The 27491-nt window shown below is 40.0% G+C and overlaps 1 protein-coding gene across 3 annotated transcripts in view; it reads right to left on the reverse strand.

The window, feature by feature from the left end:
* The window catches only part of POLA1 (DNA polymerase alpha 1, catalytic subunit), a 179655-nt gene that overhangs the window by 92756 nt on the left and 59408 nt on the right, over positions 1-27491 (reverse strand). For all 3 annotated transcript variants that reach the window (XM_053387009.1, XM_053387007.1, XM_053387010.1), the window contains 7 exons: positions 25773-25865; positions 22636-22841; positions 20745-20877; positions 19379-19510; positions 19049-19223; positions 14703-14884; positions 13390-13521 (listed from right to left, as the gene is read on the reverse strand). In XM_053387009.1, coding sequence (XP_053242984.1) covers positions 13390-13521; positions 14703-14884; positions 19049-19223; positions 19379-19510; positions 20745-20877; positions 22636-22841; positions 25773-25865 — 1053 coding nt within the window. The remainder of the gene's footprint in view (positions 1-13389; positions 13522-14702; positions 14885-19048; positions 19224-19378; positions 19511-20744; positions 20878-22635; positions 22842-25772; positions 25866-27491) is intronic.

Consider the following 27491-nt stretch of genomic DNA (forward strand, 5'->3'; position numbering starts at 1 on the left):
TTAACCACTACACCACACTGGCTATCCTGGAAAGACATCCAAGTTTTAAAGTTCACTATCATAAAGATGTGTTTAGTTACAGGTAGGTAGCCGTGTTGGTCTGCCATAGTCGAAACAAAATAAAAAAATTCCTTCCAGTAGCACCTTAGGGTCCAGTGACTTCTGTTTCAGTGTATCTGAAGAAGTGTGCATGCACATGAAAGCTCATGCCAATAACAAACTTAGTTGGTCTCTAAGGTGCTACTGGAATAATTTTTTTTATAAAGATGTGTGTGACACACAACTCTAGCTGTCCTTTCTATCTCAAGCCAAAGGCGTCATGGAAGTACTGAACCAGTGCCTGAAATCAATAATGAGCTGGATGTTGGCAAGTCAACTGAACTGGGGAAACATCAGCAATGGGAATTACACTACCCTTGAAAAATCAGGTTTGGCAAACTCTCAAGTTTTGGTTGTAGCTGGGAATGCTTTTGCTGAGTTTTGGATGGTGATTAGTGACAGCCACCTATTGGAAAAACAAACTTGGCTGTGGTATACATGCCTCAGTTACATGAAAGCAGCTCTCCTGTATTGCACTCTTTGTGATGGACTCTCCTTCCTTGCAGGCTTTTAAGCAGAGGTCTGTCATGTATGATTTAGTTGATATTCCTGCATTTCAGGGGGTTGGACTACATGCTTTAGCAAGCATGTTATTCCTTGTATGTCATTTCAACTGCCTGCTGGTCTCTTTGAGTGCCATTTAAGGTGCTGGCGATTATCTATAAAGTCCTAAACAGTTTAAAGCCAGGTTGCTGTAAGTACCAGCTCAATGGATATGTTCTTGTCCAGGCTTCCTCAACCTCGGCCCTCCAGATGTTTTGAGACTACAATTCCCATCATCCCTGACCACTGGTCCTGCTAGCTAGGGATCATGGGAGCTGTAGGCCAAAAACATCTGGAGGGCCGAGGTTGAAGAAGCCTGCTCTTGTCCATCCTGTGTGACTAAGTCAGAGAGGTCCTCTTTAGTGTCACCAGCTTAAGTTTCCGCAGTTGATCACCCCAAATCTTTTGAGATAGTACAAGGTTCAGAGAGCAACAGAAAATATACAGAAACGGCAATCTTGGATAAACAGCTTGACAATTACCAAAGTATTTGAATTGTGTCCTGAACATTAAATAACTAAATAAAATGCATTTTATAAATTTCTCAGGCGATATATTTATTTCACTCACAACAACATTTGTTGTCTACTCATTTTATTACGTAAACTCATGTTAGAAAAAATTGGCCAAGACAGAAATCAGAAGGCGATGAAAATCAACTTTTGGAATATTCTTTTCCTTGGAAATCTCCATGCTATATACATAGAGAAGTTAAAGAGTTATCAAATATTGTTTAATTGTTTTTTTCCAAAGAGAAACATTATCTAAAAGAATTGTTTTAAAAACAAACAAAATTCAGGGACACCAAAATTGATATTGTGTCACAATGATAATATTCAAGATGCAGTAGCTTAATCTGACAAGTAATTTAAGGAATCTTCCCGGACAGAACCAAGTTTCTGAAATCATAAATAAAATATTAAATTTATTGCTGTATTTTGTGCAGTCTTGTTCAATTTCTTATTTCTGGTTTCAGACCTGCTTTGTTCTTAGAGCCAGATGACATTTAAAGAATTTCACATACAGCTCTGGACTAATTAATCCATAGTTCCTAAGCCAATACTCCCATGCTCTAAATCTGCAGGCAATCGGATAGGTTCAGATAAAATACATTATGACTTTATGTGCATGGCCTTGGCTCATCCTCCCTAACTCTGCTGAGCGGAGAGCAAAGAAAATGAACTGAGATAACGGGTTGTATTCAACACTGACATTTCACTCATACAACAGACTTCCACTTCTGCAACAGACCTTCCCCCATCTCTCTTCTGCAGTCCCTCAAAATCTGCTCCAAGGGATTGAGGGAAGGAAAGTCACATTGCACAAACAGAATGCCATCCACACAGCATTGGATATCACCCAATATGCAGCAAGACTATAAGAAATGTAAAGTTTAAACTGAATATGTTGACAGCTGTAGAGAAGAATGAAGAGACAAATACAGAAGAGCAACATTGTCAAAACAGGAAAGATCTGGAAAGTACAAGAAACAGGAATGGAAATGAGGAGATCAAAACGAGCAGGACAAGAGAGAGGAGGCTAATCTCTCTTGGAACAGAGTTCAAGTGCACTGGGGCCGCCATCACAGGAACTGAGTTAAGACCACTTGCTTCAAGTGAAATATGGGGAAACCAATTCAGATTGGCATGCCACCACAGCAGTCCCATACAGGGACATTACAGTACCCTAAGGGGTAAGTTACCAAATTATGAATGAAAGTTGCCATGTCTCCCAAGCAGTGGTGTAGATGATAAAAGGCACAGACCTACTGACTATTGTATCCAACTAAGTTTTACTCATAGTAAAATAATTAAAATTAATGAACCCACAATATAGTCATAGAATCAGAATACAGTGGTACCTCGGGTTACATACACTTCAGGTTACAGACTCCGCTAACCCAGAAACATTACCTCGGGTTAAGAAATTTGCTTCAGGATGAGAACAGAAACAGCGCAGTGGCAGCAGGAGGCCCCATTAGCTAAAGTGGTGCTTCAGGTTAAGAACAGTTTCAGGTTAAGAACAGACCTCCAGAATGAATTAAGTTCTTAACCCAAGGTACCACTGTAGAATGATAGAATTGTAGAGTTGGAAGGGACCCTAGGGGTCATCTAGTCCAATCTCCTGCAATGCAGGAATCTTAATCCTGAGATTAAGAGTCTCATGCTGTACCAACTGAGCTATCCCCAAGGATAGCCATTTCCATTTATTTCAATGGGTTTATCCTGAATATGTCTGATTGGTTAAAACCCTGTAATTTGGACCTTACAGGAAGTGTGACCACCATTTAGAACAGGCACATTCGCAGTCAACCAGTAAACTAAATCTGGACCGATTTTGGTTTATTCACCTTCATCCAGTCAACCTCTGACAGCAGACACGAATTTAGAGACTTGCCTGTCTCAGCTGGATTTCATGAGAAAGAAAAACAGAGCTGGGCGTCATTAGCCTGACATCATGTTCTATGAGACTTGCTAAGCTGAAAAGTAGTGATTGGCCGAAGATCATTCAGTGAACTTCATGGGTTAGCATGGATATGAACCCCAGTTCTCTATGATCCAAATCCAGTATTTCAAAGGCACAGGTCAGAGCTAGAACCATCATAGAACTGCAAAATTTTAGAGTTTCTGTGAACCTGTACTCTACTTGCATTCCTGCACAACTGCTGGTAGATATGCTAATGAATAAAGCTGGTAAAATGCTGCAACAGCATGGAGCAGAGAGAGATAAAAGAAAGGAGCATCCCTAAATAGGGAGCAGGGGTGAGAAACTCACTCCTTGTACACATATTTGAAAAGCTGAATTGAATTTAAAAATAGAAATTAGCACCTTTTGATAGTGAAGTAGTTTGATATTTAATTGGCAGTGTGTATTAACAGGTTTTACACATAAAAAAGCAAGGGGGAAAATAAACTGACATTTTATGGTAGAGCAGTTAGCGCACCATGTTGTTAAGGGGTTTTATTTTACACTGATTTGATCAACGGAAACAAGCTTCAAGCTCTCAACCAGAATCAGCACATATCCTTTGAAGTTCAACTAAGTATAATAAGAAATGAACTCTTGTTTTTATTTAACAGTGCATTCTTGGTCTTCCAAATGACATCATGCAGGAGAAATGGCTCCTCTCTTACCCAGACAGCAATTCACTCCACTGTATACTGGCAGAAGATGTGAAAAATCATAACAAAAACAGTGAAACTGAACAAATAAAAGCAGCAACATTCAGGAGTCATAGACAAGTTTCAGATGTCCCTACCTATCCCCAGAAGTTCATTTCTATGCCCACCAACTTTAGAAGAGCAGGTCAGAGTGTTCTCCATTCATTAGAAAGAACAGGAAGTCACAGAAATTCCATTCTCTGCCAGGAGTAGTGATGGGTCCATCTGTCCAGGGCACGCATGGCCAAACTTGGCCCTCCAGATGTTTTGGGACTACAATCCCCATCATCCCTGGCCACAGGTCCTGTTAGCTAGGGATGATGGGAGTTGTAGTCCCAAAACATCTGGAGGGCCGAGTTTGGCCAAGCCTGGTCTAAGGTATGGATGAACAGTTCCACTTCTATGTAGAATATTATGATTACTGGCCCAGGTTAGGTTTTAAAAATCCACTGGAAGATACAGGACTAGTTACTGGGATAACAACTCTGCTCTTCTAAGCAGCCTTTGAACTGATACTTCTCCCCGTTCTACATTAAACCACACCCCTTGAGCTACTGGCTTGTGATAGTGAGCCTTCCGAATGAAGACAGTGGCATACATAGTTACTAAACAACAAAGAGGGGGATGTTCTCAGGGTCTCCAGGTTATCAACCTATCTGGAAACAGCCACCAACAGAAAAACACTTGGCTTTACTGTAAAAGAAAGAAGAAACTTCTATGGAGATTGTGCACGGAAGCAACACCATGTCAAGAAGCTCAGCAAGCATTGTAGGAAGAATGGGACTGTACTTTCTCCCTTTTGAGACAAAGAAAGATGTTTGTGCTGAAGAGTTTATGTGAGAAGATAACTTGGCTTGTCACCATCTTGGGATGAATTTTTTTCAAGTCCTTTGGTAGGAGAAAGTGACCCCCTTCCTCACTCAAAAAAGAAGGTTTGGGCTACTTGTGCCTTTTCTTTGCTTCCACCCAAATCTCATCCAGTTGACTCCCAAACAACTGGTTCCAGAAGACTTGTAAGAAAGATGAACCTCTGAGCCTGGATCAATGTTCCAGGCTTTTAGGCACACATCCTTTATTTTGTCCACCGTTGCAGCCACAGACCTGGACCCAAACTAGATGAAATCTGTAGAATAGTTTGCTAGAAAAGATATGTTCTATTATATCTTCCACAACCCATCCTTTACTGACTCAAGATCATTGACTCACAGAACTATCACCCTAGAAAACCCACCACTCTAGGAAACAAGTGATGCTGGTGAGGTTCCCAATGGAAATCCCCCTTTATTGAAGTCAACTGGAACTGGGAGCAATAGTTTCTTTTCTCAGTTACTAATGTGGGACTCCCTTTAAGCATAAGTCCCCTTCTACTCCCACTGGAACCTCCTCCTGCTGTATGATGCCATTCTCCTATGGATTCTGTCTGCTACAGGAGACAATCCCAAAGGACATAGTGCCTTATGATCCAGAGAGAAAGAATGTACTATAGCGTCTTGTTAGTTTGGAGGATGCAATAAAATATTAAGGCACAGTACAAAACGGGGAGGGAGAATAAATACATTTACTTTTACTATTGGTAGTTACTTATTACCAATAAGGCAAAAACTATTAGATCTTTAAAAAACAAATGTGAATGTTTTCCCAAAGGCATTATTAACAATTAATAATCATTACACTGGTGCCTTGTTTACCTGACCTTCTGTAAATTCAGCTGCCTTGTAATTAGACCCATATTTTGCACATTTATATATTTGTATGCACAGATTTGACTCATTCATTCATCCATTAAAATTTGCTTGACAGACCTAGATGGATAATCAGGGTACAATTTGTATTTACTGGATTATAGAAAATTGCCCAAACTGTTAAGTTCAAGGAAAACGCATTCTTGTCTCTCTCTTGTGACTGATGTAAAAGCAATTACATATCAGAGGATGGCCCCAAGACACTCTGAAGGAGCAGCAAAGCTTTTACAATCTGGTGTCTTTAACAGTATTTTGTTCTTTAAAATGGTGACTGGTTTTAAAGACTATCTAAAAAGAAGAAACAAAAAGCCACCTAGCACATCTTGTCTAAGCAACGCATTACTCTGTAATTCAAATGGTAAAGTAATTTCCCAGAAAAGTTTAAATGTTGTATTTACTACTAACTTTGTCAAAAATGAAAAGATTAATTCTTTTATGTGTCAGCTTCTCTTCTACAAGACCTTAGGGTCTGCTGAAATGTGACATGTGGGGAAGATTTTTTTCTTTGAGAAAAGTAGATCTTTGCTTGAAGTAGTAAGAATCAACTAGTACCAATGATAGCACAATCAATGTTATTTCTCAAATAATATTGTCATTGGCAAATTATGACTAATCTATAGGAGGGCCAAATTTAAATAGGTATGAGTGCCAAACGTCCCACTGAGAAGAAACACAATGGTTTTGATGGTTGCAAGGCTCACTAGAAGGAAAAGTGGTCTTTTCCAATGTGCTACCTTCCTATGTCTAGACTGCAAAAACAGCAGCAACAGCCTTGGTTACAACCCTTCCCTGCCTGGGCGCACATCAACTGTTTACCCACTTTGAAGGAGTACTGCAGATTATATTAAGTACCCCAAAGGGACATCCAAGGTCCCCAAGACTTGTGTGTTGACAGCCTACTCTAAGATTATATATGGGTCAAGTTATTAAATGGAATGTATCTTCAGTCACAAAAAGATTACTAGCAATTCTAAGAAGTGTTCTGGACAGAAAAGAAATGTGTTAAGATCCAACTTATTAGCAGATAAACATATTACAATGAAAATATTTTTTTAATCTTTGCAAGAACTTAATCAGGGTATGAGGGCGGTAGAGAGGACGAAAGAGTTGACAACAACGCCCCAAATTGCTAGTATAGTGACATGCTTTATTAAAGCAACTTGATGCTCATTTTATTGAATTATGAAACCTCAGCTACTTGGCATGGGTAAGGGTAGAAATCTAAACAAACAAGCATATGGAAATAATAGCAAAATGTAGCCCTGATAGAGGCTTTGGCCAGCCTTGGCACTTCAGTGATAAAAGATCTGGGAGTTAATTATATTGATGTCTTCCCAAAATTTATAGCCAAGCTGTTTACTCAGAGGGATAACAGTTTCTATTTTAAGGAAAAGGCCTAACTCATGGAAGCCTTTCTGGAATTCGTGCTATGGCTCAATATCAGTTATGGGAACATTATCCAAGAAAAGGGGACTCCTCTAGATCATCAAATGGCACACAGGTCAAGATTAAGTATTTGACAAGGTGCAAGAGCAATTTATAACAGACCAACTTCATAAAACATTGTTTAAATGTTATGAAACCAGGAAAAAGATTTACAATGCAATCCTAACCAAGACTACTCAGAAGCAAGTCTTAATTAGTTCAGTGGGATTTATTCCCAGGTAAGTGGGGACAGGATTGCAGCCTTGATCATGAATTTATGTAGTACTGTAAATAAATAATGTGATTTGGTGTGTTTTCCCCCCAGAAAATAGGGTACTAAGAACTTATTCCCAGTCAGCTCTACCCTGCTACACAAATAGTAACTGTAAAGGGAGTGGGTCAGAAAGCACTGCCACACATATCTATAGAATATTGTGTTCAAATTGTTTCATATATATTACCTAGTAATCCTTACAAAAACACAGAAGACAGTATTAAATACTCACGTACTGCAGAAGACAGGATTGTCTAAGGACACCTATTAAGTTGGTGGTGTTTGGAGGAGATTTGGCTCAAAGATCATAGAATTTTAACACACTGCAATGCAGGAATCTCAGCTGAAGCATCCATGACAGATGGCTGTTAGGCACTACACTACACCAGTTCCCAATGATACACCATGAAGTTTAGAAGCTGAGAGTTAACAGTGCACAATACACCTGGATTGGTGGGCACCAACAGTCATATCAAGGCTTTGTGAGATCTTATCTAAGAGAAAAAACTGGAACGTGGAAGGAGGCTGCCTTTAAGTATCATGCATTCAAAATATGGGAAATAGCAAGGTGTATCAGTGTCTAGTTTCTGGAAATATGAAGACATTGGTCATCATTTCCTTTTGTGGAAAGCAGAAGTCGCGTGGAATATATAACTTTATGATGAATGAATTCAATCTGTGCCAGCTGAAAGATTAATCTGAGATCAGGCTTTGAGGAAAATTCAGCGAGTGCTTTACAATCCTTTGCATGCAACTCAAGTAACTTGCATCAAAACAGGAACAACCGCACCATGGATCCTAGAGATGCATGTTATGCTCTTTAACAATGTACAACGTGGGCTACACTAAACATATAAACCCACGATACTATTTCGTTCACTTCCACATTCAGCTTCAAGATATAGTAGTACACTCAAAGCTCATACGAATTTCCTATATCACCTTAAGAAAAGCATCTTTATGTTGTTCCCTTTTCCCACTTTCTTTCGTAGCTATTTCTGACCTCTCATTTTGTTGCTAACAATCACTACTCAGTGACAGGTCACCCTACGTTACAACTGATAGAAATACAAACTTTTATTTAGAAACATTGCATTATATTCAATCAACACAAAAAACCCCAACCCCATTTCAATTTAATGGGCTGTATTAAGAGCTTTCCATGTTCACTCAGACTCCCAAATGCCAGAAAACCATAGCTGTTAAGGGGCATGACCTAAACAGATGCATTCTTTCAGCAATACTGATATAGGATCCTAACCTGTGGTTAGTTCCAATGTCACCACTACCTTGGAGCTGGATGTCTGACAGTGACGGAGGGGTGAACCGAAGTCCCAGACCTGTCTGTTTACTGGAACAAACACATGGGAGTCTCTATGCATCTGAAGAAATCATGCTGAAGCTTACATCTGAGGTTACAAGTACCTGACCGGCAACCCACACAAAACTATAGACTTCAAAAGGACCTGAGATCATCCATTCAGCTTCATGACTGAGAGGGGATCTGAACCTTGGTATCCCAGGTCTAGTCGAACACTCTTTGTCATACTGACTCCCTTTATCAATTCTATCTAGCATATGTTTTGGAAAGCCACTTGTCCGTCTGTTCCATATGGATTCAAACACATCTCGATATATCATCACCAAAGTCAACACAAAGATGGGGTCAATACATTATCTGGTAAAAACAGCACAGCTGTGTAACAATGCACACAAACACTACAAAACAAGATGGATATTTGTAGTCAATCTTAAGAGCAAGTACTTTATGCTACAGATTGAATACTTTTTGTTAACAAAAATAATGTTTTTCTTAAAGGATTAATCTCTCAAGGAGCGGTAAGGAGATTTGAGAAGTTATACATTAGCCTTTGTACTTTTCCAATTGTTATGGACTGAACTTGGTGGCTATATTTAATTTTTTAAAAGAAATTAATGCCTATATAACATATACATTTTTAAATAGGGACCGTATGCCACTCTGTCATGAGAATCAGTTATAGAAGCTATAAAGTGTACATGCCGGATACAGATCACCCACTTATAGCCACGCACTTCAGAACAAACTCCTCTAAAACCATACATATTTCATTGAAAGCTCAGGGTAACACTTCAAAAATGAACCAGCTAAACAAACTTCCAGTAGCACTTGACAGAGCTACACCTATTCTTCCCATTTCCAAAGCAGTACAGAATTAATTACCAGTTCTATGGATCTATTGTAAGTATAATAGACTAAAGAGCTATCACAGACACATTTATTGTAAAAGCACAATCCCAAGAGTGTCTAGTAGAGGGCCAAAACGATTAACACAAATGCTTTGTCAGATCAAAGATAAAACCTGCACCACCCAATTGAGGGATGAATTAGAACAGTGGGTTATCTTTCAAATTAACCAGGGCAGTTAGTGAGGAAAATTTCATGAAAGTGTAATTCTTAGCCTTTGTGAATCCACACAGCAGGCATTCTGCCAGCTGACAAGATGATGAAATTTTCATGCTTAAAAAAGCCTTCTTCATTCCCCAATTTAGATTAGCTAGTATTTCTTTCTTTTTTCTATTTGTTCTTCTGCAGAAATTGTTTAAAACCTAGATCAATCTTTCAAAAGAATAATGCAACCAAAAGAAAGAATAAAATCTTAGTATGTCGTCCTTTTTAAAAAAACTTAATATGTGTACAGATAAAAAATGAAAAGTTAAAATTATTTGGAATGGTGGGGGGAATATTTAAGGAATTTATTACCGGAGAAGCCAAATAGTAAAAAAAAAAGGGGGAGGAAAAAATAGTAAGATGTGCCATTGTTTAAGGGGAATATGTTTGCTAAAACAGCAAAAACGTTACTAGATCACAGATAATTTTCCAAGCAAATACAATCTTGCAGTTTTCAATCAACATCATGGTATGGCTCACACTATTGCAAGGATAGTCAACCTTTTTATACTTACCACCCACTAATGCATCTTTCTGGATGGTAAAATTTCCTTACCAGTGCTCGATGGAAGGAGGATTCAGCTTGTCCCATAGAACCCCCTGCCGCCCACCTTGAATCCTGAAACACCCACTAGTGGGCGGTAGGAACCAGGTTGACAACCCCTGCCCTAATGCCTTGGCTTTTTAGTAAGTACTTCAAAATAGCAAGTATGAGTGAACAATATGAACTGTATTGTCCAACTAAATCAAATAAAATAATCATACAGTCAGGGCCGTCTTATGCATATCTGGCACCGTGGTACAAAGCTCCCTCTGGTGCCACCCCCCGGTTTCCCAGAGTTTTTTAGGGAGGATGGCGCTGCCGGTGGGGCTGGAGGAGGCGGGCAGTGGCTGGAGGGCGGCTCCTCTGGTGGGGAAGAGGCAGAGGCTGGGTGTGGTGCCTCCCGGCTCAGCTGGCCGCTTTGTGCTGCGGTGACCACTGTAGACGGAGGCTCCGGGCGTGCCGCTGCTTTGGCAAGGCATGGTGGAGGCAGGCAAGGGCAGCGAGCTAATGCCAGGAAGCGCCGCATCCAGCCTCCGCTCTTCCCTGGCGCCCTCCAGAACTTGGCGCCCTGGCACCCTGCGCCACTAGCCTCTATGGGTAAGACGCCCCTGCATACAGTCAAGGAGAAACTAAACAGGGCAGCTGGGGTGGGGTGAGGTGGAGATGTCACACTCCTCTGAGTGTGCAACCTGAGATACAGGAACAGACATCTCACCCAATGTGTTTTAATCACCTAGCTCTAGGAGGTTCCAAACTTTGGTCTGAACAGAACTCCTATGTGGTATTGATGATATGAACACTATGAAGAAGTAAAGAACTATCACCAAGCAGTTTCAAAGAATCAAGTCACCTCAAATATAGGCACAACATTTACAAGGGTCCAATTCAGATGATAACTTCCCTCAACCTTGCTACTATAGATGCTACCAAGATGGCGGCGCGTGCAAACGCTGCGGCTGAGAGCTCCCTGGAGGGGAGTCAGGGTTTGTTAGGACGAATTATTTATAGCCGATATGAAATGCTGTTGTACAGGGATCATAACAAGACAGGGTTATTGTAATAATGAAAAGGTGTTGGGTTGGGGGAGAGTGGAGAACCATGTATGTCATGTTGAGCTCCTTGGAGCAAAGGGGAAAAATGAGGTAAGTGTCTGTGTGTAAATAAGTGTCTGTGTGTACACCCACAGGTGTTATGTACTATGACTCCTATCATCATCACCCTGAGCAATGGGGATTTTCTGGGCCCTATACACTAAGTTGATTGCTAGTGGGACAGAGGACCCTATCTATTGGCAAGAACAGCTGCTTATGAAACTAAACCTTGGCACATGGCTGGGATCTCACTGGCACTGTGCTTTGCAGTGCACCCAGTTGCCCTGTAAGCAAAGTTTTAAAAGCCACACCATTTTAAGTTTTAAGAAAGGTGGGGGAGACTCCAAAAATATATGAATGAAACTAGTAAGAAAATTTTCAGCAAGCCAAGTCCCAAACCTACTGCTGGAGCTACTGTGAAGTTGCACAATATTTACAGGAGTTGTAACTCAGGAATACACATTTTTAAAAAGTGAGTGCCGCTGATAAGAGTATTTCTGCACTCCACATTTCCATCCTTCTTCTTTTCCAGAGATAGAACATGGGGAGGCAGCTGAAATGTGAAGCTGTCCCTAATGCCTAGTTCCTCTGCAGTAGCCACCCTCTCTCTCCATTTTCATACTGCTGCTCCTAAAAGATATGGAGTAGGTATAGATAGCCACTGTTTGCACCCAGGTGTTTTCCATCAGCAAAGAGTAATTGGTTGCTCTTCTTTCACCCTACCAGCATTTCAATCTTTCTTGATCCCAGTTTTCGAAAATATTTCCGTGCACAACTTTCAGCACTGTGTTAGAGAGACTAAATCAGAGGTTACCTGGAACCATAGTGAAACTGTCAACAAGAATGCTTGTAAGCTTCTATGGAAGAAGAGGAAGGTAAAAATCTTTACATAGCGGCTAGGAATAAGAGCTGAGATGGAAGAAGGGTGTATGTGTGGATAATCCAACAAAGTGCAACCAATATTTAACCAAAGGTCTCAATGTGTGTTGAACCAAACTTGCTTTCATTGGAGTGATTTGCAAAAATCTTTTCAAATTATCATGTTGACATTTATATAAATGATAAGGCCATTAAAATGTGTGGAGCTCTGACACCACGTGGTAGCATCTAATATAATGGTACATTGGTTTACAACCATCATCCATTCCGGAGATCCGTTTGTAATGGGGCCTCCAAAAATTTTTTTAAAAATGGGTTGTAATCCAAAAAAAAGGTTGCAAACCAGGACATGCACTTCCAGGTTTGATGTGTTTGTAATCCAAAACATATGCAAACCAAGACGTATGCAAACCAAAACACCATTGTATACAAATTGTTGCCTCATTCTGAAAAATAATATGAACAAACATTTCTAAAAAGTTAGGAAATGTCCTAATTTAAAACACTTTATCACATTTTGGTGTTCTCACTAGATTTACATTGTTCATTAAATACAAACCAAATTCCGCTGCTTAAAATAATATTTGGTTTGCATGATTAAACTTTAATACTAACCACGGAACAAATAAAGGCCTGTGAAATCAGTTCAGAGCCATTCATGTGAGTAGTCCTCAGAAAACCCTAAAAAAAATTCTTAATTATATGATTTTGAGTTGCTTAAATGTGAAGTACTTACCTTCAAAAGAAGCAATCCCTGATCTGAATTTACAACTCTCACAGAAATGCACATTAGAAAGCCTACACAATGCGAACACTGAAGTTAAAGGATTCCTTTCCCCAGCCCTTCTGAATTAGTACAAACACAGTCCAATAACAAGGCCAAGCAAATTCTCTCATATGATTTGCAAATGTTTAGATCTAAAGAAATTGGTACATACAACCATATCTGAAGGAAGTTGCTTAAGCAATTACCTGGTTCAGACATGAGAAACCAGTTTAAGAAACCAAAATATCTTCAACTGAAGTAAGAAACATGAGAAGAAGGAAGAGGTGAGAGTATGCCAGCACACAGGTAGTTACTGGTTCAGTAAACCATGGTTTTATAGGATCAAGATGTTGGTGTCTGAACTGGGCCAGGATCAGGACAGGAAGGGGTGCTGCTCATATGAGGAACTAAATATAAAGAAGACAGTTACTCACACTGTAGTACTTTTTAATATGACTTCTTATATCCAGGTTTAGCTTGTTGTTAATTTGCATTAGGTACATTAGAGGAGATTCACGGCAGTCTTTTTGGCTACACTGTCGCAAGCTGGCTTCGATCATCGGGCCCTACAGATTTAAAAGACCAAAAATCAGTATAAACAACAGCTTTGCAAAAGGTCCTGTGCAAGTATAAAGTTCAAAGACATACATTCTAAGGCAAAGTGGTATTCCTGTCCTAGTATTCTTGTTGTGGTTCTGACTGCACAGTCAGGATCTGACATGCCGCAGCAGAATTAATGTCTCACTGGAAGATTTACAACCTTTTTTAGCCGAACAGAATTTTCAGTCTGTCTACACAGATAAAAGCAAACTAATAAATTTCTCATTATGAAGAAATGCACTGAAGAGCAGTCAAGTTTCATACCACCCCCCTTCCTATTACAGCTTAAAAATCTGTACTTTTGTGATCCAAGCAACCACTCCCGCACTAACAACATTAAGCAATTCCAGGTGGAAGAGATTGCAGAGCTTGACATCCGCTCTTCTTACACTTAGCCCATCTGTAAGTTGTCAAGCCCCCATGCAATTAACTATCTTATTTACAGCTGTAATGAAACAAAGTCAAGGATTTACCAAGTATTACTGATCTGTGCCTGCCTTTTCCTCTCGCTTGCTTCCAAGAACTGCTTTGTTTTGATTCGAGGAACACAGAACATCTGCTGTTTGTCCAAATTAACTTAAAATAATTGCTTTTAATTTAGATACAGAATTTATTTGCTTTAACTCTCAAGGTTTTCACTTCTCCACAGCCTACTAATTTGCCAATAACTGGTACATGCATAACATTGCAATAGAGTTAAATAGTTGGCTCTGATTCAAGTTCTGATCCAAGGTCACAGATAGATTTTCTGGCAGCACTCCTTGACAGGAATGTACCCGATGACTTTTTATGTCTGATGTACGAAGACAGCAGGAAAGATAACATAGAAGAAACTTCTATATAAAAGGGAAGAGGGAAGTAAAAATGCAAAACAGAAACTTAAAAAAAAAAAAAAGTTCTCTTCCAATTAGCTTGATTTAGGGTAGCCAAATGACACTGAATAGGCCTTATTAAGTAAGCAGTTCTAAGATGCTACATATGTGTAACACTTTGAAAAAGCACATGAGAATAGTATGGAAAACTGGATTTGGCATTAACATACAAATGCCCCTTATGGAAACTTAGAAAAATAACTGGCTCTTTTCCTCCTTATACCATCTCCTATATAGAGAATTTGTTCTCAAAATATAAATATCAGAATACTAACCGAACCATCAAAGACATTGTCATAAATGTTCTCTGTCCCACACTTTGGGCAAGCAAACTTGAATCTTTCACAGTCTTTATATTTCTCTTCATCAGTGAGCTGAACTGGCCCTCCAAACAAAACATCATTCTCCTCATCTTTATGATAATGGTGAGAGACTCTGAACTGTGAGGGATCCAGCCCTGGTAATAAGAAATATAAATTCAAAGTCCGAAGAAAGCAATTCATCTAAGTTGATACAGCTTCAAATAGGAATTACAAACTGTAAAATCCAAAGGAAGACTGAATCCTAAGGAAAAGGTGGTTAAAAAAAGAGAAAAGAATACGTTTTCCCATTTTAAACTTAAGATGAAGAGCTGAGTAACATGAAGAAATTACTTATCTTTTCACACAAAATTGCTTTATAAATAAAACAAGCACAATGCATTATCTACCATGGGGAGTATGCAATAGAACATTTTGTTTACGAAGATGCTACTCCTAGAGAACAGCTTTATTGCTATTTTCTTAAGTTACACAGAGAATATTTGAATAAAATTGTGCATCTTTATTAGGAAAGTCTTTAAACCAGAATGGCATCATTAAAATGAAAGGGAGAATATAAAAACTCCATTAAAAGAAACCTGGTTGTACTGCTATTACCCACTCCTTCAAGACTGTACACAACTGCCAACTCAGACTTCAATGCAGTGGTCGATTTCATTTTGGCTCAGTGGTTAACAGCATGTAGGTTTCAATCTAATGCAGTTGTTAAAATTCAGCAGCAGTATTTAAAAAGTGCGAATTGAAGACAAAAAAAAGCACTTTTGGTTACGAGAACACAGAAAGTTTGGGAAATATGAGCAACAATTTATTATTGTACTAATGTGTTTTGTATTTAGAGATGAATTTTAAACAGCTGGTCAGGATCAAAGATAAAGGTAACTAATTTAACAGACCAGGATACAGAATAAGAATTTGGTTGAGTGTCATTATAATTGTTAAGCAATAGGTACGTCACCTTCAGGAGCGACAAAAAAAAAGTATTGCAAGAATGCTCACATCATGAGGGCTTGCTTACTTATTTTATTTAAAACTTCCATTTGTAATAGGAAGAGAGTTGAATTTATCATTACTAATGAAGAATTAAAAGTAAGGAATGCTTTTTACAGCGTAAGGAATATTAACACTGACACAGGGCACACCCTTGACCAACAGGGCATCTATTTTAGCTTAATGAATTTAGATAGGGATTATAGGGTTTTGACAAAATTAATTCCAGTTTAAATTTTAAAAATATTGGTGAAACAATATTTCAACAGCTTGCTCTTTAAAAAAAGAGTGCTCAGTGTTCAACTACTACTACTTCATACATTCACTATGACTTCCAAGCCACATACTACCTTCGTTGGAGCAGTCTAAAAGTACCACTATTACTTCTGATACTATTCTGAAGTGGTTGATGGATTGAAGTCTGAAACGAATGCCCATTTCATCTACTTAATGTTTTAGAAAGTCATTCTCATTAAAATATTTTATAACTGGGATGCTTGACAAATAGCATTTTTAGCAATTGAAAATAAATTCCGATTATCTTCCTAAGAGAGCACGCTTACAAAAAGAGTTTATTTGTAATGTAGAGGTGCTAAAGGAAAACTTACTGAATACCATTTTCTATCGTAATATTTTGCATCGTGTTAGAATTAATTAGAAAGGGGGGGACTCTTAAAATATATTTAAGTAGTAATATTGAATAGAATCCCCCCCCCCTTTTCATGCTGTAGCATGGATAACCTTACTGAATAATATCAGAAAAAGTATATATTGGAATTGGAGATACAGAAACAAAAAGGTATAGGTAAGCCATCTGTCTTCGTTTATGAGAAGTTCAGATACAGTTTGTGTGAATCAGAACTCAACTGATGTCAATGGAGCTCATCAATAGCAATTTGCACCAACCTTCATTTTAGCATTAATAATTATTTTGTCTGGAAACAACATAACCAACTGTGGTCTTGATTCAAGCCCACAGCAAACCAAGCAAATGAAGAGGTATAATTTTAAGGACGCCTAAGTAAATACCTGGATTAATAATATTGTATTTTGTTCCACAGACAATTACTTGGTTCAAGGAATCCACTTTCAGCTTTAAGTTACAGAAATAAAAATAAAACAAAACTAATGATCAGTAAATTTCATGGAAGCAATACATCTTACCATCAGAGTCCTTAAAAAAAAGGAAAGAAAAGAGAAAACCCAAACTCTTGCTTATGAGTTAACCTGTCAAAATTAATTGTGAATTATTTTTTCATATACAGGCTTTTAATAATTAATTCACTTAGGATTCCCCAAATTAAGTAGAAAGGTAGAATAATCTTAGATTACAAACTCATCTCTTACTTTAAAAGCCATTACGTTCTATTAACAGCAAGAATAGTCTAATAAGCTTTCATATGATCATGCCTTGGGGAAAAGTGTAAAAAATTAAATTTCAGTTAATAAGTAATAATACTCAGGTTAAATGTAATTCTTATGTTTAAAGGAAATATTTTGTAAAGAGTAAAGTTTCCATTTGCAGGGTGATTATTTCAAAATTAGTTATTTTAATAAACAAGCTAATACGGGGAAAAACCACTCTTCCCCAGTCTTACTTGAGAGCTATGCAAGTTTAAAAGTTAATCACCCTGCTGCATAACTCATTAAAGCTTTTGAAAAATAAAAGGGAAATAGTGTCTAGTGCTGCCACCTAGAGGCTTCCAACCTGAATCTCTTTTTGAAAAACAGTTGTATAGTACTTTATAGCCCTGTTTGGTTAACAGTTAGACCACAAAGATTTAACTCTGCAAGCATTTTTCACTAACAATAGTTTCGCCCCACTTTATTAAATGGGGCTTACTTCTGAGTAGACATGCATAGGATTACACTGTCGATTATTTTTAGTTGGCTAAAACTGAAAGGTCAATAAAGTTATGCCGTGGATTACAGTCGTACTGAGCCATACAAAACAATGAAACAAAACATGATAAGGCTATGCCAGGGATCGTTTGTTTTCTCTGCTCACCGGTGGGGAAGAGCAAAGCAGGCAAGATCGGTGAGCTTACAGTAAATCATTAATTACGATTTACAATGATGCGCAAACTGTGCCTACGTATTCTTGAAATGCTGAATCCTAATCTTGGTCAGAAGAATTTTCTAACATTATTATTTATAATTGCTATTAATTATTTTCCCCTTTAATTTATGCACTGCCTTTCCTGAGGATGTGTGCGGGTGGGTCGGAATAATGAAAAATTAACAACCTAAAATTTGCTGAACAGAGTTTACCTTGAGAATAAGTGATACAAACAGGCCTTGCTACCACTGCCTTTGGGAAGTACAAAGCTGCACTTGGATCATGACAAAAACAATGTATTATTGTTTTGTAGTTTATTTTGTAATTTACTTTTGGCTGCCTCGAGCATCATTTGGTGGAAAGACAAATTAAGTAAGCAAACAAACAGCCATGCATTGGGCCAAAACTATCACTAGCAGTTGGAGAGTCTAAGATAAACTTAAAGCATATGAAAACAATGATTCAAATAGTAGTAACTCTGCTGAAGGTGGTGGTAAAGGTAAAGGTAAAGGGACCCCTAACCATTAGGTCCAGTCGCAGATGACTGTGGTGGTAGCTGTGGACAACAGGGCTTGATTCTAACTTGGCACAGCAATTGGTTTCAGGACTGGTCCAATGCCACCATCTGCAATCAGACCAGCTGGTATCCAGTGGATTTTGGGATAGTTTAGCCCCACCGTGCAAACATTCTGTTTGGGGCTGTCTGCTGGTTGGGATACCACAAGAAAGGGGGGGGGTTGCCAGTGGCTAGCCAGCTCAGTTGGCAGAGCTGAGGGGTACCTTGGCTTAATACAAGTCCCCTACAGCACATCGTGCACAGCTGGAGGAGGCAGGGTTGGATTGCTCTGCCATACGCTAATTACTAATAAGTGGTAAGCGGGTGGCGCTCTGGGTTAAACCACAGAGCCTAGGACTTGCCAATCAGAAGGTCGGCAGTTCAAATCCCTGCGACGGGGTGAGCTCCCATTCCTTGGTCCCAGCTCCTACCAACCTAGCAGTTTGAAAGCACGTCAAAGTGCAAGTAGATAAATAGGTACCACTCCGGTGGGAAGGTAAACAGCATTTCCATGCGCTGCTTTGGTTCGCCAGAAGCGGCTTACTCATGCTGGCCACATGACCCAGAAGCTGTACACTGGCTCCCTCGGCCTATAGAGTGAGATGAGCGCGCAACCCCAGAGTCGTCCGCGACTGGACCCAACGGTCAGGGGTCCCTTTACCTTTAATTGCAAAGTAAATACTGAACTTCAATACTAACCTAGCCATGCTGCAATAAGGACAGAATCAATTCCGTCTATGGGTTCACAAATACGAGCCACTACTGGATGGATCTGTTGCGACAGATAGTACTGAGTGTCAATAGCAAGATTCGGTTGTTTTTTCAGTTGTTCTGGAGCATATGCTCTCTGGCTGGCACTCAGATTTGATCCATCCTATACAAAGAAGAAACAAAAAAAGAAAGGTTTATTGGTTTCCTTTAGTTACGTATACCTTTCTAAGTTCGTACTGGGCACACAACGTATCGCTAACAGTATTTACCGCACTGATAAACACTTTGTTAAATTAAAATGAATCTGAACATTTTTACCTGGCAGATAATATACGACACGGTATCTCCAGCTTTCAGCTTTCTACCCTCTTGAGAATTTATCCACAGGGCAACATGGACATGAGGCAGACTTTTTTTGTCTGGGTAGTCCTGGGGATCCTTTGTCAATGCCTATATATATATATATATCAAAGAAAAAGAATACAGAGGGAAAATTGCTGGTGAAACTACTGCAAAATTCATCAACATTTGAAATAGCATAAATATTAGGTTCTGTATCTGTGGCTTTCCATAAACTGGCTTGTAAAATGAGATTATTTATTTTTACCTGGGCATTTCCTTCCTAGTTGCCATCTTGGGCAACAAACCTCATGAAGGATAGCAATGCAGACAGAGATTCAGAATGATGTCAAGAAGCTAAGGAGCAGATCCATCCCTTCTATCTTGGCTCAAATAATGGCTCACTCCCTCAGAAGAGATAAATGATGTCATTGATTAAAATAAATGGATAGGGGGGATGGATAAAGTCAGATTCCTTCAGGAAACTTGGAAGGAGAGGAATTAAAGTCAAGTTAAAATATATACTACAGGATAGAAAGGGAATGACCAACTCAAAGAGGGTACTTTTAAAATGGATGGCACAGATTCATGAACAGTCCATCTATCAAGAGCTCTCCATCAGTCATTACAGCAAAACAGAATCTCCATGGTCAGACCAAATATCAAACGTTGGGGATTTACAACGAAGGAGAGTACTGCTTTCAGATCCTGTTTGTAATGTTTAACCAACTGTATACATACCTGTTCCTCCTTCTGTTCAAATATGCCCCTACCTACAGGGGTTGAGAAAAATCCTTGACCTGCTCAGAAATATATTGACTGAAATAAAGGGTGGGAAACCTGTCGCCTTCCAAAAGCTGTTGGGACTCCAAATCCCATCAGCCCAAGCCACCATGACCAGCAGTCAGGGATGATGGTAGCTGTAGTCCAACAACATCTGGAGGGCTACAGGTTCCCTAACTCTTATTTAAACTACTTATGCTTGAAATATGGGTTTATGAAAAGCAACATGCTGAGAAAGTGTGGCACTCCCTACTGTAAGCCTTGGCTCAGTTTGGAGGGGGAGGTTGGGGGGGTAGCAAAAAGACAGATCTGAGGGAAAGATTTATGTACAAGTTCGGCTTACGCTAGACAAATCTTGCCTTCCTCTCTGATTAAAACTTAGATTCTTTTTTTTAAAAAAACTTTCTTTGTTCCTGTCAGAATTTTAAAATGTTTTTAAGAAATGCTCTCTGAAATTGCTAAAAGATCAGCTACCATGAACACAAAAAATGGACACCAGGAGAGAATGGAATACATTCAAACAAATTCAAGCATAACAGTTAAAAAAACCAAAACTATTTACCTTGTTGATTTCAAATTGTTTTACTGGAACGCTGCCATTTGCCACATTTTCTCCAATTTGGATTAACCTCCTCTGAATGTTTTCTACAATTGCATCTCGGGGTTGGTCAGAAAGAATCTGACCAATTATATAGCTGTAAGGAAAGTTTAGGCGTGTGAGAAAACAGGTTTTTGAGAAACACACAGTACGCACCTGCAGCACACTACGTTCCTCAGAAATTACGGGAAGAATATTTTCCAATTACTTTTGTGTAGATATAAACAATTTCTTCAGGTGGAATACCAGGTTACCACCACAACTTTAAACTTGCTCCATGGGGTGCACACTATCAATCCAAACATTAGTAATAATTAAGCTAACACGTATTTTCCTATTAAGCGTTTTCCAAAACGCAAGTGTAAATTTATTCAAATATGCCACAAAAGGTTAACCAGTTTCCAGTGGTTGTTTATTTATTTTCACATTTATACCCCACCTTTCCTCCAAGGAGTTCACAGTCGTGTACATAGTTGTCCTCCACCCCATTTTATTCTCACAATAATCCTGTGAGGTAGGTTAGGCTAAGAGAATGGCCAAGGTCATGCAGTGAGCTGGATCGTTGAGTGGGGATTTGAACCCTGGGTCTCCCAGGTGTTAGTCCAACACTCTAACCATATGCCACACCACGGATTACCAAGGAGCTAAGCGGGGCTGGGGGCAGGCTCCCCACATCTTCTGTCATGGAGGGAATACTGATGAGTAATGCTGCAAACATTAGCTGGATGGGGGCAGAACTAACAGTCCCTCCTTAATTCCCTACCACTGAGCTTTCCCTCTTGTACCCAAACGCCAGGATGACCTGTGTAAGAAAGCTACCTGCTTCTTTTAGTAAGGCAATTCTAATTAAAGCTGCTATGAGTAGTGTGAACTCAAAAACTAGGGGATTTCCAAATCAAATAACGTCCCAGTTTGTAGGTGCTAAGACAGCAAAACACTATTGCTTTCCTCCCTAGAAAAGGGTGAATTTGATAAAATGTGCCTCCCTCCTGGCCCCTCTAAAACCTTTATTTCATTAACAGTGTGTTATATCCAATTATGTTGCTCGACTTATGGTAAGTCTTCCATCCAAGGAACGGGGAAGAAAGCTTAATTCAGTAACCTCTGCCCCTGAAAAACACAACCCTCCATAACAGATTTTGGAGGAGGAGGAGAGGTGCAGAGGCTACACAGAGATCTGGGAATCGCTGAAAATTGCTTTCCTCCCTATCCTGCCAAAGGAAGCCAAGCACCACCACTGGATGCAAACCAACATTTTTCTATTTAAAAGCAGCTGTGAATTGTAGATAACAGCAAAATCCAAGATGTCAGGGGGAGGTGTGTGCATGCGCACACACACCACATATTTGCAAACACACAGACACAAACACTTTTCCCAGAGTCGTTTCTGCCTAACAGGAAAAGGCAGGAACAAAACTTAGAGCAGAAAAGATGGCAAACACACATTATCTATTCATATTTTGTTAGATTATATCCTGCATTTTCCCCAAGAAAATCAGGACAGTATACATAGGTCCTTTCCCATTTCATCTGACATTAACCACCCCATCATGCTGCCTCTCATTTTACTATGAGGTCAAGCATTTAAATCGGTTCCGATTTGACTGCATCAGTTTGCGTGGTAGCTGAATCCACCCATCTTGGAATAACCTTCTGTAAAGCACCACCTTTGATCTAAAACATGTTTATTTAAAAGTAAATCCTGCTATTTCAGTAAACCTTGCTTCTAAATAAGTGTGCTTAAGATCATAGCCTTTGGGACAGAATTATGATACAGAGTGTTGTCACTTGCTTTGGGTAAAAGTTAGTGGATCTACACAGCAGCCACGGTGAGTGATCTAAGAAAGTAACTTACTTTCCGGTCTCTTTTGCAAGATCACACCAATCTCTTCGCACAATGTCCAGTCCTTTAAGCTCTTGCTTGGTAACGTATTTTCCATCCCCTGTTGGCTCCACAACCAAAGCAGCGTATTTTTTCTTTTTCAGCAATAAAAGGGACTTAAAGACTCCATCAATATCTATCTCCAACAACTTGTACAGCTTATTCACTTCACTTTTTATCTGAAAATAAATGAAGAAAAAAAAATCACTTTCTTTACCACAGAGAAAAATACTTTGGAAACTGAGGTAGCACTATATATGTGAGTGTCATTTGCCACGATTTCATAGTGATAGCAAACCCCAGACTTTGTACAGAGATTAAAGTACTCTTAGTCCTATTTACCGCAGAATCTTTAAAACAACAATAACATCACACACACACACACACACACACACACACACAAGAACACTGCTAATAGTCCCATGTTCTACTACCTCAAGCGTGTCTGCTAGTAAGGCTATTAACAGTGACAATGAAAATGTTGCCACAGTGTGCAGCAGTTGTGGAAAAAAATGAATTCCATACTGCTGAACATGGGTTGGAATTTTGAGAAAGTGCTGTGAGCGCCAGTCACCAAAGGTCTACTGTGTGAGAGACAAAACAAAAACGGCTGCCACATTGAAAAGGGCCTCAAGAGACAAGACCACAAAATAATGTGGGTAGGCCTGCCCCATCAAAAGGCACCCATGCAAAAAAAGGCACCCACACCAGGCACCAACATGTTCTCTCACAAAGGGCAGCTCACTGCACCTCTGTTCAGAAGGGCAGGGAGGGCTAGGTGTCCAATTCTGGCATCCGATGAAATGTGTGCAAGCAGGAACTGAACAGGAAGAGCAAATGATCTCTTGTGCATTGTGGAATTTTGAGGGGATGTTTGCCGAGAACTTTCACAGGCAACCTAGGTGGTATGAGCAGGCACACTGGTGCTGGCGGTACTACGATGGAAACTCATTCAGCTCTCTCTTCTCGCCCAACCTTATACTGTATACATTAAAGTTTCACATTGAATATAACTGAGCTATAAAAAGGTTTTCTGCAGGAATGACTGCAGTAGAAATAAATGTGGCTATCGGGGCACCTACCACTGGCACCTTCATGGTATTAATCAGCAGAGATTAAAGCATATTTGTTAAGTAAATCCAGAAAGATGGATTTACCCACCCTGCCTTCCATGTCTTTTTTTAAAATCCAAATAGGTTGTAAAGTACACCTTTGCTAACAGTGTGGAGAAAATAGAAGGAAAATATATTCCTGGTTGGCAGAGTCAAGAAATTAGTTGTTTAAAAGCCCCGAGTCCAAGCCATAGAAGCAATCCCAAAGGGGTGGTTTTGGAAACCACTTTGCCAATGCTCCCAAAGATGGTCTTAAAATCATGGTTTTGTGTGACTGCACCCATGGTGCTTCCAGTGTGGAGCAAAAGGCAGCAGCAGAGGATGAGGACCAGGGAGAAGAAAGGCTGTTTGAAGAGGAGCTTTGAGTTAAGAACCTACAGCTCTTGCTTATGCTTGGGCTTGCCCATAGGAGTGTGCCTAGGATCTACCATCTGCCCCCAAAGGCACAGCCCCCTCCCCACCTGTTAAGAACAACAAGGACAAGTACCCACCACATGAACTGGGATCTCCAATGAGGTTTGGTAAGACTGATGGGATTGATAAGAGTCAACCCCCGTTGTTTGACACAAAACTGGGTTTAATGAGAAGACATCTCCTTGTGGGATTTTTGCCTCGAGTGCATCAAGAGGATGCTGGTCTCAGTCTCTTCCTAAGAGCTGGCATTTTCAGCAACCCAGAGTTTCTGTGTACTTGGGAGGATGGCAGTCCCATAGCATTCACCCTTGCCAGTCCTATAAGGAGCAGGAGGGAAAGGAGTTGGGATGACGCCAAAGTTCTCCTTTCACCTGGCACTGTTGCACCTGTCCCTACTAGCCAGCATTAGAAACACAGAAAGCTGCTTCATGTGGAAGTCAGAACATGGGCCCATCCAGCTCAGTCCCGTCTCCATGGAATGGCATGGCAACACCTCTAAGTTGCTGCCTTAGCCCCACACAGAGACACCAGGAATTGAACCTGGAACCTTTGGCATGCAAAGGTTTGCTGCAGCCATCTAAAAAGTCTCTCTGCAGCTCTTTCCCTTGCCTTGCTGCTTGTCTAACAGAGTGTCCCAACTCTGACAAACAGGCAGGTCAGCCACACCAGCTGTGGTCCAGTGCTTGCTAAATGCCTCAGCCTGCGAAAAGATCAAAGCTTGGAATACTGAGCTATCAGGAGCTCTGCACAACCTACTGCTCTGTGAGCTGTCTGGGTAAGCAGGGTTGCCTTTCCCTTGGGGGTCTGGATCATGTGTAAATCCAGGTGCAAGGTGTCATCCTGATGTTAAATAATACCCCCCAGGAGCCATACAACTTTGCCCCCAGGAGCCACAAGATTTTAATTAAAAATAAACAGATAAACAAAACATGGTTACCAAATTAATGTAGTCATAAATAATATAAAATGAGACACCAGCTGTCTTTAGCATAGAAGCATTTAATCAATTGATCTAGAGGGTATTCAGAGGGTCTGTCTCTATCAGCTAGAGAGAGTGAGGGGGATCTATTAATCAAAAGAATTATGGGGAGAATAGTATTCCCGCTTAACAGAATATTCCATATATGACAACATTTGGCTTGCCTTTCTAGCAGAAATGGTATACAGACATCCCAAGATGTGCTATGTGAAATTACTAAGTTATTAAACAAAGTATCAACCTTATATGTACCTTGCAAAGCATATGTTAAGAAAATATATCCTTGTGGGAAGCCATTAACAGGCCATACTACAGCAATTCAAATTATGCTAAATGCGGATTTTTTTTAAAAAGTAGGGGTGGAAATGTCATTGTGGAAAAAAGACAAGCAGGGATCAACAATTTGAGAAACACTGGCATATGTTAATACAAATTTTTTAGAAAGAAGCATTTTCATAAACATTCTCTATCAACTACCAAGTATTAAGCTTGCAGGTGCTAACAAGGTCGCTGTTCACTGGTTGTACTAAAACAAGGATTCTTAGCAATATAAAACTGCAACAAAGAAATGTATGGTGCTGCAACAAAGCTTAAAATTATTTTACCTTGTTCCCCATTTTAAAGACTTCTTCCAAGTTGGTAATGTTTGTGTTTATCATAATGGAGTCTGTATCACCATAAATCACTTCCAGATTCATCTAGGGAGGGCATAAGGAAAGTAACACAGATTACACACCATTGTTTGGACACTGAAAACTGTCATGTCAGAAATCTAACATAACATCTTTGACAAGAGGATCAGAAAGTAGCTACCATATATATGTACATGATAGCTACAGAAAGTATTTATGGTTTGTGGTACATGTGAAGCAACCCACTACAGAAAGACAAATAACAAAACACAAACATACAACCCAGTGAGTACGGAGTATGCTGAGTGGATATAGAATTCTGATAAATGGTTGAGGGGAACCCCAAAACTGGGAGGGAAGAGTAGAAATGGAATGTCTAGAAATCTGAGCAGCAACATTTTATTGCAAGTCCTCCTTGTAGCCACTGTACTGACATTGGGTCTGTTCACACAAAATATTATTTGCCTTTCTATAGTGGGTTGCTTCACGTGTACCAAAAACCATGGTTCATGGTACATGGAATGAGCCCTGTACTTGAGCGTTCCCTCCTTCCCATATACACTGTTTAATTAAAGGTAAAGGGACCCCTGACCATTAGGTCCAGTCATGGCCGACTCTGGGGTTGCAGCGCCCATCTCACTTTATTGGCCGAGGGAGCCGGCATACAGCTTCCAGGTCATGTGGCCAGCATGACTAAGCTGCTTCTGGCAAGCCAGAGCAGCGCACGAAAACGCCGTTTACCTTCCCGCCGGAGCGGTACCTATTCATCTACTTGCACTCTGACATGCTTTCGAACTGCTAGGTTGGCAGGAGCAGGGACCGAGCAACGGGAGCTCACCCCATCGCGGGGATTCGAACCACCAACCTTCTGATTGGCAAGCCCTAGGCTCTGTGGTTTAACCCACAGCGCCACCCGCGTCCCATACACTGTTTAATTAGCTAGCTCCTAATAGCACAGTCTGCTATTACATCTTAATGGGACAACTAGTTTGTATTTGCCATGTAGGATTCTTTGCAGGGCAGGCACAAGAGACTTGCGTAATTTTGTAAAGCCATTGCCCCTGGCCTGCATCCAATGCTACGCATGCAGAATTCTGCTCACACAATGAGACTTCCTCTTCTGCTCTTTGCCTAACAGGCTCTCAAAATCTGCTCTGGAGGGTCCTCCAACCCTCTGGACCAGATTTTGAGGATGTACAAGAGGGGGAGGGGGAAATTTCACTGAGCAAGCAGAAGTCTGCTGAAACAGCAATGTTAAATACAACCCCCTGTTTACACCTCATGCTAACACATTGAATGACAAAAGTGAAAAGTAGACCCAAAAGGTGCTTTCTACCTGCATAACTTCTGCAAATAGAATACTATTGCAGTACTGTTTGCACCAACTCATGTGCAAGTGATCACAGAACACCACAAGCAGTTATTGTCTTTCTTCTCACAGATCCTTTGATCCTACCCATAGAAAATAAAATATTGTATTCCTAGACTACAAGACAGAGAGGAAAGGGGTGGGGGTATCAGTCCCCAAAAAAGGACATTAGAACACATAGTTACTGGCCTGTGACTAAACTCTAATTAGCACTGTTACTAATTTGCCCAAAATACTCAAACATAGGCTTCAAGCAGGGATTAGATCACATCTGCTTTCCCCCTTCCAACAAAAGGAATGGGAGCTATAATCCACTAGGAAGG

The sequence above is a fragment of the Podarcis raffonei genome, chromosome 4, assembly GCF_027172205.1.
Source record: "Podarcis raffonei isolate rPodRaf1 chromosome 4, rPodRaf1.pri, whole genome shotgun sequence".
NCBI classification, from domain to species: Eukaryota; Metazoa; Chordata; class Lepidosauria; order Squamata; family Lacertidae; genus Podarcis; species Podarcis raffonei.